Source organism: Hevea brasiliensis, chromosome 15, assembly GCF_030052815.1.
Source record: "Hevea brasiliensis isolate MT/VB/25A 57/8 chromosome 15, ASM3005281v1, whole genome shotgun sequence".
In the NCBI taxonomy this organism is placed as follows: Eukaryota; Viridiplantae; Streptophyta; class Magnoliopsida; order Malpighiales; family Euphorbiaceae; genus Hevea; species Hevea brasiliensis.
The window spans coordinates 76,339,828-76,352,444 of record NC_079507.1 but is presented as its reverse complement, the minus strand read 5'-3'; the positions used below and the strand labels follow the sequence as shown (position 1 = coordinate 76,352,444).

Here is a 12,617-nt window from a genome sequence, read left to right as displayed (position 1 = left end):
TATGACTATGATATGTATATACCTCAACACCTTAATTAAATTCAAAGATAAAGTTTGGTTGAAATAGCTTTCTTTCTTTCCCAAAAACCAACAACTCCCAACTTTTTTCTTTGACACTTACAAGAATTCTTACGAGTATTAATTGTTTAATCTTCTCCTTACTCACCTTCAAGGATTTAATTAATTTCTTAATCTCTAGTGTAGTGTCAAAGTTTTGTTTTGACATTAGGGTATTTTATACGTATAACCCTTTACCAATGGAATTGTAAAATTACATAAAAAAAAAAATCAAAGGCTAATTACTGAAAGAAATTATTTTCTAAAAAAATATTTTCCATGAATATATATTTCATTATTTGGTTATAATATTAATATATAGTCTATATTTATTTTATATATATAATATCTTTCATAAAATAAATGGATTTTTAGAGTAAATAGATGAGTTCATTAAATGGAATGGTTGAGGAGGAAACTCAAAGCCGTTGACTAATTCAGTTGTTCTAAACGAAGAAAAGAGGGAGCGATGATTGCGGGAATTGGAAGGGTATAATACAGTGATCTGCTGAAACCATTGTTTAGCTTGAGACTGAATTAATTAATTAATTAATTAGGTTTATTGATTCCATCCATGGGGAGTCAAAGTCAACATTTTTAGCCATTAAAATATTGAAACGCTAAACGCGTAGATGCACAAGAGGACAAAACGACTTTAAAATCGCAACGCTGCGCCTGCGTGGAGGATAATTTATCACCCTCGTTTTGCGTGCACGTCTCTATAAAATTTTCTGATTCGTTCTCCTTCCTTTTCGCCTTACAGCTATGATTCCATCCAAGTCAGGTGTACGTGCTCTGGGATTCAAAAAACAATAAAATATCAATTTAAATATATATAAAAGAGTTATATTTAAAATTATAAAGTTTTAAATTTCATCAAAACTAAATAAATTTAAGAAAATTGTTTAAAATCATTTTTTTTTCTCACATAGAACTTCATTATTTAATTCATTATGGGTATTGATATTGATTAAAGAAAAATATGTAACCTATGTCAATGATGTCTATAGATATTTTGTCTTCAAGTTGAGATGTTATCCTATTAGCACAAGTTGAATATGAACCCCATAAAAAAAAAAAAAAAAAATACTAGTTGAACAATAAGATTTTGAGTCAAATTGACTTAAAATTGAACATTAATTCTTGATTATATATATATATATTTTAACTAATTCTACAAATATCAATTCCCTCATGACATGCTTACGTTTAGAACAAATGAACCAAAAATCCCACTTGTATAGTTATTTTAATTTCTGGGTAGACTACAGTTTACTATAAATTGAATTTCTTCTCTCGGAAGAAGCAATCTAACCCGTGACAATAATCCAGATTTACTGGGAGAGAAATCTGGATATCAGATCATAAAAGAGCATTAAACTCAATATTAAAATTGATACACAGATTTATTACAAGTAATTTTGGATATACAAAAAAAAAATAAAAAAAAAATCATAAGAAACAGAATGTCAGCACAAGAAGGGGAAGAAATGGAGATGCATGGCATTGCTGACTTTTGAAGGATGTCAAAACCACATGCCATGCCAGTGGAAGATTTGAACCATCATCTAACGTATTGGACCCTTTTAACCAGTTCCTTTCACAATAGTCAACTGGGCATGAAATTAGACATCTGTTAGTTGCTTCTCCAATAAAAATTTAATCTTGACTGCCATTCCATGTCTTTGTTCTTCTCACTTTTCTTGGGTCTGCTTCAATGTCGAAGCTTAGAAGAAAGAAGCTTTAGCGGGTCACTGGCCAACATCAGTCTTTTTAATCTCTGTGTCTTTTTCCCTTGAAAATAAATGGATTATTGTTACGTTTTTGGATGGTAATGGAAAGGAAATGCTTATGTGTGAGATAAGAGAGGATTAGGTGACAGTTTGGAACCACCCATTAACCAAAATGCAATCCTGACATTTTGAACATCACAACCGACATTTTAGACAAGGATTTACCGACATATGAATAATGCAGCAGAATTGAGCCGACAAATAAATGGGGAAGCATCAATATTGAAGCCCCGCAGCCCTTGCTTCTATGGGCTAAGGAAATGGAATTTAAAATGGGCCGTAATAAAATGACTTGTTCACAGGCAGCACAAATGTGCAGTGAGAAAATATGAACACGCTGGACTCGTTGCATCTCCCAGACACATACACGTGGTGAGCTTTAGAGTTTGCCAGATCCATGGACCTATAGATTTTGAGGTTCATGTGTGAAAACTCTAGCCGTTATGAGCAGCAAAGCTGCCACCCCTGCTAGTCCACATTGCATCATTCAACTTCATGTGAAGCAATTTTATAAATAAAAATGCTTATCATGAACAAAAAGCATAATAATCCCACCAACCTCATGTATCAAAGTCTTTTAAAACAGCTGTTCAGGAAAAAAAAATCTATAGAACAGAAGATTTCCAACCCAATTGTGAAATGCACTGCTAGTGATTCCTTCAAAATACAGAATCATGTCAAATTTTTGACTTGATCAAACACCAAGGTTAAGATCATGCCATTTTTGACTAAAAAATGCAATTTTATAATAGAAAACATCCACATCTACTATCCTTTCGAGGAAGGATAAGATGCTTACATAAGCACAGATCCAGTGATGAAGACTCCTTGTCCTTTCATTTTATAAAACTTTTGCCAATACCTCTCTCACACAAGGGTCTTGCTCGGATCCAATCATTTCACAAGCGACCCAGATTTTCAATTTTTTATCCACAGCTTACAGCCAGTTGGTTAACAGAAAATAAATTTAACATGCACATATGGATCTAAATTGGACATGTTATTGGACATATGGATCTAATACACAACATATAACATGCCAATGAACCTAGAAGTCGGGGGAAACAAAGACACTACTGCTCTAGCAGAGAAGTCCTATGATGTACAAAAATTGGTACAAAAAATATAATAAGCTTCATCCAGAATTTCAAACGAGCGATGCAGGAAACCCACGAACCAAAATTTGTATCACCAAAAATACAAAAGACAACTCCATCCGCCTAAACTAAACTATGTGAAATTAGGACAACATTCTCAACAAGAATATATATTGTCACCTCTGAATCTGGGCTGCAGTAGACTTTTGTTTCCTTAATCTGTAGAAGTATCAGCAGCTTTTCGCATTCTACGCTGGTGAACATCCCAATTATACACTCGAGCCATAGTAACCTGACAAATGGGCAAAAAACCCTGACAATTTGTTCTGGGCGAATAAGATACATGAATCTAACGTTTTGAAGCATTTTGAGCTTCGTGCATGTTTAACATTCACATTGTTATTAATTATTATGCCAATCAGTGTAAGATCTATATCACACTTGTAGAATCTTATTCAAGCTTAGACTATCTAATCATCACTTGAAGAAGATAAACAACTTTATATTAACATTAATAATACCTGTGTTATTGTGACTTGATCCCTCAAGAATTGTAAATCAGCCACAAGAACTTCTAGACTAGCTTTAGCATTATTAAAATTCTTTTGTAGAAGAGCAGTGGCCTGCATCATAAAGTTACAGATGACTGCATCATTCAGGCAAAACTAGAGGTTTTCTTACATTGCTGAAAATAAAAGGCACAAACCTCTTCACATGAATATTCCAACATGACATTTGCTCCCAGCCACAAACATACTGAATCAGCAGCCTCAATGCAAGCCCGCGAATATATGCCTTGGGAGACTTCAAAATCAGCAACAAGTGCCTGTATCAAACAAACAAAGCCAATGAAAAGATAACTGCCTTAGCTTTAACATCTCTCAGATAATAAAGGCACTATCCCAGGAGTTTCTGTGTGAAAGTACAACTACTCAACAGCTAATATGAATATCTAAGTTAACTCAAAGTCTCTAGTCATAAAATTAATGGCCCAAAGGACCTACCATCTAACAAATCTATGGTAATTTCTTTGTCAGTCAGCAACATGTAGCCAACAAAAATTGACTACTTTTTGGCCATCTAAGCTTTTTGACACATTATTTATAAACTAACCGAAGGAGAATCTTGGCATGCCACCAAATTTTGACGTTGTTGTAAGCAAATTTGTTGGCAAATACTAAATGGAACTAAGTTACTTGTATTCCTTTTTCAAATTATGTGGCAAACAAAGAGAAGCATTGCTTAGGTCTGGTCTGTCAGGAGATTTAACTGTAGGTTTCCTCAAAGAGAATGGAAAGTGATTAGCTGAGGCCAGCCAATTTGATGTGACTGACTGGAAGCCAAGCACCTAAAAGAAGGAACCCCATTGGAGTAACTTGATCCTTTTTAATGTAAAAGGAGCTATTGGTGTCTGACACGAGGAAGTTACTGTGACAACAGCCCATTATTGCTCCAATTAAAATACACCAATCATGCTAATATACAGATGTTCACAAGGTTAGTCTTCAGATTCCCATATAAATATCTCGTTTTCACATTAAAGCATGCTAGAAATAAGACCATGACAAGATTTTTTAAGACCAATATGAGATTGCAAGTAGTCCAAGCTATTAATGGACATGAGCTGCTTAACTAGGGCCTATTTATTGAATAAGTACGGGAATACAAGCACACAACTCAACCAGCTGAAGACTTGATGAAACTAATGTATTTAAGAGAAATCTCTGTATTTTTCATATATGAATTCTTTTTACATGCTCCTATTTATATACAAGAGATTTATCCTAATAAGAAAACTAAAATAAATAGGAAATAATAGTACAATAGAAAAAAATAATCAAATAAGATCCTAATACTATGCTACAACAACAAATCAAGGATTCCAACACTCCTCCTTAAGTTAGTTCTTGTATATCACACATAATAAACTTGCAAACTAGAGTATGAAACAAATTGCTACCTAAATCCTTAGTAAACATGTCAACCAATTATTCTTTTGAGGACACATGTGAGACACTCAAAATTCCATCAACTATTCTCTCCTTTATGAAGTGTCGGTCAATCTCTGTATGCTTAGTTCGATCACGTTGGACTGGATTGTGTACTATATTGATGGCAACCTTATTATTACACAATAAGGATAAACTATTGATACTTGATAGCTTCATTTCTTCCATCAATTTCTGTAACCATAATAGCTCACAGATGCCCTATGCCGTAACTCTGTATTCTGCTTCTGCACTGGATCTAGCTATCACATTTTACTTTTTACTTCTCCAAGTGACTAGATTACTATTGATAAAAGTACAATAACCTGTTATAGACCTCATTTCATCAAGAGATCCAGCTCAATCTGCATCTGTAAAGACTTTTATTTGGAGATGGCCATGCCTTGTACTCATTATACTCCCCTTGATGAGGTGACTTGACAAGGAAATAAGAATCAGATTCTCGAAAGGTAATATTCATACTAACAAAATATTTCATGGTAAGAGGATGATAACATTTATAGCTCTTTTAAGTACCAAAACAACTTACAAACACACATTTAAGAACTTTAGGTTCTAACTTTCCAACATTTATTTTGTGGACAAAACAGAGATATCCAAAAATTTTTGAAGGAACAGTATAAGAATTATGGCATTGTAAAACCTCTAAAGGGCTCTTAAAATTCAATGTTCTTAGAGGCATTCTATTGATAAGATATGTTGCAGCAAGAATAGCATTCCTCCAATAAGGTGTAGGTAAATTCATAATAAACATAAGAGATCAAGTCACCTCTAATAAATGTCTATTTTTCTTTTCAGACACCCATTTTGTTCACTAGTCTTAACACAACTAGTTTGATGCACTATACCATTTTAATCCAAATAAGCACAAATAATACCATTAACATATTCTGTGCCATTATCAGTTCTCAAGATTTTAACCTTAGCATCAAATTGTATGCAAATCATTTTGTGAAACTGTTAAAAGCAAGAAAACACTTCACTTTTTGTTCTCATCAAATAAACCCATCTCAGCCTGATACAACAATTAATAAAAGTGACAAACCATTTACATTTAGACAAAAAAGTAGTTTGGGTAGATCTCCATATATCAGAATGAATAGTCATAAAAATGATCAAACTTCTATTATCTGTTGAAAGATAAGATTGCCTTGTGTGTTTAACAAATTTATAAGCATCACAAACTAGTAATTCTGAATTGCAACTTTTAAACAAATTAGGATATAACCTTTTTACAGCAGGAAAAGATAGATGTCCTAATCTTTTATGCCACTAAATAATTTCCTCATTAGCACTCATAAACTTTCCTAATAAAGCCTAGTTTGCTTCAGGATTTGAGGAACTACAACCGTCATCTAGAAAATATAGGCTATCTCGCAATCTACCACTGCTAATCATTTTTCCTGTTTTCAAGTCCTGAAATATGCAATGAGTAGGGAAAAATTCAATTTTGTAATTAAGAGCTAGGATAACGGAACTAACAGATAAAAGATTAAAAAAAGCTGGGAACATGAAGAAATGAAGTGAGATTTATATTGGCAGTGCATGTAATAGAACCTGTGCCAGAAATCGTTAAGGAACCATCCGCTATATGGACTTTTTCTTTTCTTAAGCATAGAGAATAGGTAAAGAATTTATTTGAAGAGCTCGTCAAATATTTATTTGCTCCAAAATCTATAACTAAACAAAATTTATTAAGATTGACAAGAAAAGCACTACTTAATTTGACAAAATTGGAAGAGCCAATTGTGAAAGATTGAGATTCAAGCCGAAACAACAAAAGCCTTAGGGATTGAACTCCTTTATTGGAAAAAATGCCAATATCATTTGTTCTTTCAGAGTAATCCATTGTTTCAGATATATTCGGTTGTGGTCAGATCAAGGACAAGGGCTGGGTAGAAGCGCAACACACGAGGTACATTTGAAAAAGTCAGAGGTCCACGTGCTTGAACAGTGCCAATGAACAGTACCCCCTGTAACCAGTACGCGTGGGCAGTGCATGTAAACAGTACCAATCAATAGTACTAAAGCCCGCCCCAATTAATCGAAAGCTTTGATACCATGATGAAACTAATGTATTTGAGAGAAATTTCTATATTTTTCATATATGAAATTCTTTATACATGACTCGTATTTATATACAAGTGATTTATCCTAATAAGAAAACTAAAATAAATAGGAAAAAATAGTACAATAGGAAAGAATAATCAAATAAAATCCTACTAATATGCTACAACAACAAATCAGGGATTCCAACAACTCTTTTGCATGAAGCACAAGTCAACATGCGGAAAATAGCAAACACATCATTTTAGCAGCTGAAACAGTTTGATGGGGTTTACTGCATCAATGTTGAAATCACCACAAGTGTGTGTTTGTGAATGAGAGAGAGAGAGAGAGAGAGAGAGAGAGAGAGAGAGAGAGGATAATTATTTCAAAACAAAATAAAGTAACTCTTTTTAAATTGTCAATATCTCAGTGCATTCATCAAATTCAAGTCCTCAGAAAACAGCGAGACCACATTTGTATTTATGAAGGCTTGTCAACTCTTTTGAGGGCTTTAAATAAGAAAATCCTAAATAGTCCAAATAAGAGTAAAACCATAACTTAAATAGAGTTTCAGAAAAGGAACTACATAAAATTGCTAAAGAATAATCTTATAAGAAAAAACTTAAATAAATAAAATTGATAGTTATACAAAAATACTTCCAGAATATTATTTTATCCATGTCTGCATTACAGGTAGAGTTACAGATTTACAAACCTAGACTTCAACTTAAGAGGAGGATACATATTATTCCAGATTGAGACTGAGTACAGATGTCATGCATTGTGTATGCATGCTAACCAATGACAGCACAAATGAGACAATTAGAAAAGGAAGGCATTCTCAGTAAGCAAGCCTTAAATGCGGATATAGCTTGCTTATTTCTAGCCAATGAAGGAAACTCATGAAGATTATCCTACAGGAAGGCTGTGACATTTCTTCTATTAATTTTGGTTCCCCAACATAATGATTGGCATGAGTTATGCAAGTGCAACTAATAACACAAGAATTCATCCATCAGGAAGATATTGTTGAAAAAAGACATCCATTTACTAAAATCTTCCTATAGGAGCTGTGTCGTAGACAGAATTCTTTAAGATCAGATCAGGAACACTAATCTATAGTATAAATTCTCCCATAACCCTACTAAACAATCTGCCACATAAATAAGAATAGCGTTTTGCCTAGATGGGCATGCACTAGGGAAAAAAAATAAGTTAATATGATAACATGAACAAAGCAAGTTCACAAAAACAAGCAAGTGGTACATTCCTAAACCAAGTTACAAAATATACAAATGACTTGTACACAATAACGAACCTCAGCAGTACCCTTCTTAGCCTGTAAAGTTGCAACGACATCTAGACATTTCTCAATATCAGGGATCTTTGCCTGACACCATTAATAGGATTAGAATGTTATTCAAAATCATTACGAATCTGACAAAGTAAAACGGTATGAAAACAAAAGTTCACTTGAGCATAGTGACTCAGTTTCTGGTCAAGTCTCTGATGACTGGATAGTGCATCAAATTATCCCAATAACAGTATGGAAATGACATGCATTGTTAAGAAACTAGGATATGTTAAACATTCATGTGCTGATGCAAAAACTAGAATCAATTAGTGATATTGAACATTTGCCTAATCCCACAAATGAGATAATGGATTTCCCATCTATGTTTAAAACAAGGTCCCTACTTGTGGGTCATGTTCAAAACAACTTTAACATAAATGTGGAATGCTTTCAAGAAAGTCAGATAAAAGGCTCAAACTTTACAAGGGAAATTCTCAAATGTGATAACATAGTCATGCTGGGTGATCTAGCCGAGCTTCACAAAAACACAAGCCATTTCCTCATTAAAATACGTAAGATGAAAAATGCACAAACACGTGCGGAAAAGCATGTTTTCTGGTGTTTGACACGCTGTTTCTCTCGGTAAGCTAGTATCAGGTAAGCAACGGGAGAATTCCCACTAAATTTCATCTGAATCCTAGCAACCGTACAGGTAATATGAAAACAATGGAAAGTAGTTATACAAAACAATTAAGAAGTAAGCACTTGAAGATCCCTCTGCTGCGCAAGAAATTTCATCTCGACTAACTTATATTGCTGAAGCCTGCAAAATCACAATAACCCAAAAATCGATTGGATTTAAAAAAAAAAAAAAAAAAAAAAAGTCCTGTAAACTATGAAAAGCTATGAAAATAGGAAGCACAGTAAAGGAAAAGGAGTACCTTTCTTGGAGGAAGGAAAGAGCGGAGTTGACATCGAGGCCAGATTGGGTGAGATAGGTTTCGACATCTTCTACAAATTGAGCTCCCGGTATTCCTCTTCTCTCTGTTGTTGATAATGAAGAAGACGCCATTCTCTTATAAATAAAAGATAGATGAAAGCAAAGAGACGTCTTTTAGAGCTTAAAGTTTCTACTTTCTGACTACAGTGTGTTTAGGAATTCAGAAAGAGGAAGATGATCAGAAGACTTGCACAGGAGCGTAGGTGGGGAAAGGACAGAGACAGTTATCTGGTGGCAGGCCCCTGGGTCAAGCAGCAACGACGTCGTGTTTCCTTCAGTTAAATCGACATGCACAGAACGGCGTCGTAAGCTTGCAAATAGAAAAAGCCCAGCCCAGAAAGAGGCCCAAATCGATTTTAAAACAGAGGATATGATGAGCATTCAGGGGGGGAGTCTGTGTGATGTAGTCATCCAACTCTTCAATTCATTTCAATGTGAGGGGGACAGCGAATAAATATAGTAATTGGTTAAGGTTGATGAGTAATACATTTTGTGAATCTTTATATATCACATCAAATATGGTTTGGTTTATATGTAAGACAATAATCCTTACTCGATATGAAATTTAACAAAGACAGCCACTAGGAACCAAGTCATGTAAGCATGAAGTTCACCATGCAAGTTGCTTCCAATTTGACTGTTTAACCAATTATCTTTCTGTTTTTTTTTAAAGAAAAATTATGAATGGTAGTTCTTGAAAATTCACTGCCTCCATCACTTCACCTTCAATTCAATGTATTATGTATGTAGACTTGCCACGATCCCAAATCGACTTTAATTTAATTTGAAATTAAAAATAAAATATAGTTGATTAAAACTAATCTTGAATCAAATGGTTTCAAGTAATTTTTTTTTAAAAAAAAAAATAATTTTTTTAAAAATAAAATCAATCATTAAGATCTGATCAAAATTGAAAGTAATTCAATTTGAATTTCTAAATTTTAAATCAAAATCAGTAATTTCAATTCAAGAGAAAATAGAAATGGTCTGATGGCCCTCCAAAAATACGCCTGTCTATAGAAGACAATTATTCCTTTTAATTTTGGCATATTTTTTATTCCAATGAGTCAACTAAAGACTTAACGCCATTGCTCCTAAAACTGTACAATCAAAATTAAAAGCAGGCAATAGTAATAACATTTTTGTATTCTCTCTTGAAAAGATGAATTGATTTTCTCTCTTAAGAAGAAAATATTATTCAATCAGACGTCAACCATCATCATATTAATAACGAGACAAAACTTTAATTTATATTTTTAAAAAAATGACATTAAACGTTAAAAAAGTCTCATTTCCAATAAATATATATATATTTATTTATTTAAAAAAAAAAAAAAAAAAAAAAAGAGGCTGGCTAAAGGCAATCTGGAGGGCGGCTAGAGAGAGAGAGGTAGGCTGTGAGGTGGTAACCATGAGGAGGAGAAAAGAGAAGGGCAAAACACATGCATCCAATTAGTAGGTAGGACAAAAGCAAAGCATAATGGCCTAATCCCACTAAATTAGGTAATTAAGATGATAAGGTTTACCCCCATAGCGAGTGAATGATTATGTCATAAATGCAATTTGTAAATTAGCTATCTAATTCTAGGATTATTAGGCTCTGTAGTAGCATGTGATTTGAAAGCTATATCTACTATAAACATGAAATGAAACAACTTCCCATTCAATGTCTCCTTTGCTTTCAATAATATTCATCAATTTTGACATTTACTTGACTGTTCAGAGTAATTCCAAATTCTACATGATTACATAGACCTCACAAGACGGATTTCGGATATGTGTAAATATTAGATCATGTAATGAACATGCATACTACAAAGTCCCCATCCCAATACCTTTTTCTAAGCGAGAACGTGGATTTGTGCCATATTTGAATACCATATCAAATCCAGCAAGATCAAATCCTTTAGAAAGCATGAGTGATTGAGCCACACATCTACGCATCCCCTAATCCTAATTACCAAAATTATTTGATCCCTATAGATTATGGATAAGTGCATTGGCTCTGAAAGCACCATAGGCCATAATTAGATAAAAAAAAAAAAAAAATTATGTTGGTCCCCCAAATCATTCATTCATAGGTTCCCTCCTTCAAAAACAGAGACCCTCATCTTTAAATGAAAAGGACAAGCCCTTCTTTTAGGACACATAAATACATTGCACCTTGACAAGGGGAACAGTAGCACTCTTTACATTGCTTCTTGTGTAATTATAACTAAACAAAATTTATAGAATTTTGGCCATTTCTCTTGTGTGGGGCTACTATTAGATGAACACAAGAAAAGGTGAGCTAGAATTTACTTGAATTAAGAGGATTGGAATTGAATGTAGAATGCTCCTTAATTTTTATTTTAATTAAATTTAACAATTAAAATTTTTTAATTTTTTAAAAAAAGAATTTTAATTTAACTGAATTGCTTGATTCAGATCTGATTTAATATTAATGTTAGTCCATCTAATTTTAATCAATTTAATTTCTAAATTTAACTTATTGAAGTTCAATTAAATTCAAAATCAATCCCCAAAAAAAACCATTAGCTATAGGTTGGTCCCCATAGCATTTAACTGACATGTTTTTATGGGATATATATGTGTGTGTGTATTTATATATTTTAAAGGGCAACCGCAATTAGGCATATTTTGTCTGTCTGCGTAGCTATTTGGGAAAACGAGGATTGCAGCTGCAGCCAATGACATTTCCCTTTCAAATTGTGCTAGATATTGGCTGCCTCATTCATACCTGCAACTTAGGCTGCATTGCTGCTGGCTGTTATTCTTTCATTTTTTCCCCTTCATTTATTTTCGAAAGGAAAATTAGAGACTAGCAAATATACAGTTAGTTACTCGATCACTATGTATTTGATTGAAGATGATAAATTAACTTAATATATATATATATAGGGATATATCCAGTTTAATTTCTTGTAAATTATAATATTCACATATAAAAATTCATAAATATTATCAATAATTTTTAATTAAGGTTAGCAAAACTCAAGTCTTTATCACTGGATGATGCTCCCTAATTGGTTACCATTAATCACTGTCATGGTACATTAATTATATATTTTACTTTTAACATTGTAGTGCAGCTTGAGCTGAAGAAACACACAAAAAACTGATCATTCATGTAGTCTAATCATACTAAACTTGATGTTAATTATACTATAAATTAATTAAATGTAATTTTAAATGAAATTAAAATCGATTACTAAATTCTTTATAAAATAATTTTTATTAAAAATTAATATTTTCATTATGGCTTTTAGGCTGCATCAACTGTAAACAATATAATACTTTACATATATTTAAAGAGTC

The 12,617-nt window shown here is 33.0% G+C and overlaps 1 protein-coding gene across 3 annotated transcripts; it reads right to left on the bottom strand.

Moving 5' to 3' along the window:
• Window positions 1-2,665: 2,665 nt before the first annotated feature.
• Window positions 2,666-9,585, bottom strand: LOC110669419 (prefoldin subunit 3). Of its 3 annotated transcripts, none has more exons than XM_021831086.2 (6): window positions 9,241-9,585; window positions 9,065-9,122; window positions 8,324-8,395; window positions 3,654-3,773; window positions 3,469-3,570; window positions 2,666-3,239 (listed from the first exon to the last, which is right to left on the bottom strand). In XM_021831086.2, the coding sequence occupies exons 1-6, from the start codon at window positions 9,369-9,371 to the stop codon at window positions 3,162-3,164; spliced, it is 561 nt and encodes a 186-aa protein (XP_021686778.2). In that variant the 5' UTR covers window positions 9,372-9,585; the 3' UTR covers window positions 2,666-3,161. The 3 variants fall into 3 exon arrangements, with proteins under 3 accessions (XP_021686778.2, XP_021686780.2, XP_021686779.2); XM_021831087.2 differs by having other exon boundaries at window positions 3,177-3,323; XM_021831088.2 differs by lacking the exon at window positions 8,324-8,395.
• Between the last annotated feature and the right edge of the window lie 3,032 nt (window positions 9,586-12,617).

What these genes read in the sequence shown, in the direction of transcription:
- LOC110669419 (XM_021831086.2), bottom strand. Translation starts at nt 9,371, where the DNA reads ATGGCGTCTTCTTCATTATCAACAACAGAGAGAAGAGGAATACCGGGA. An exon ending in CTTTCCTTCCTCCAAGAAAG is followed by an intron (nt 9,123 to 9,240) that starts GTACTCCTTTTC and finishes GTGATTTTGCAG; the next exon opens with GCTTCAGCAATATAAGTTAG. An exon ending in CTAAGAAGGGTACTGCTGAG is followed by an intron (nt 3,774 to 8,323) that starts GTTCGTTATTGT and finishes TGTTTGATACAG; the next exon opens with GCACTTGTTGCTGATTTTGA.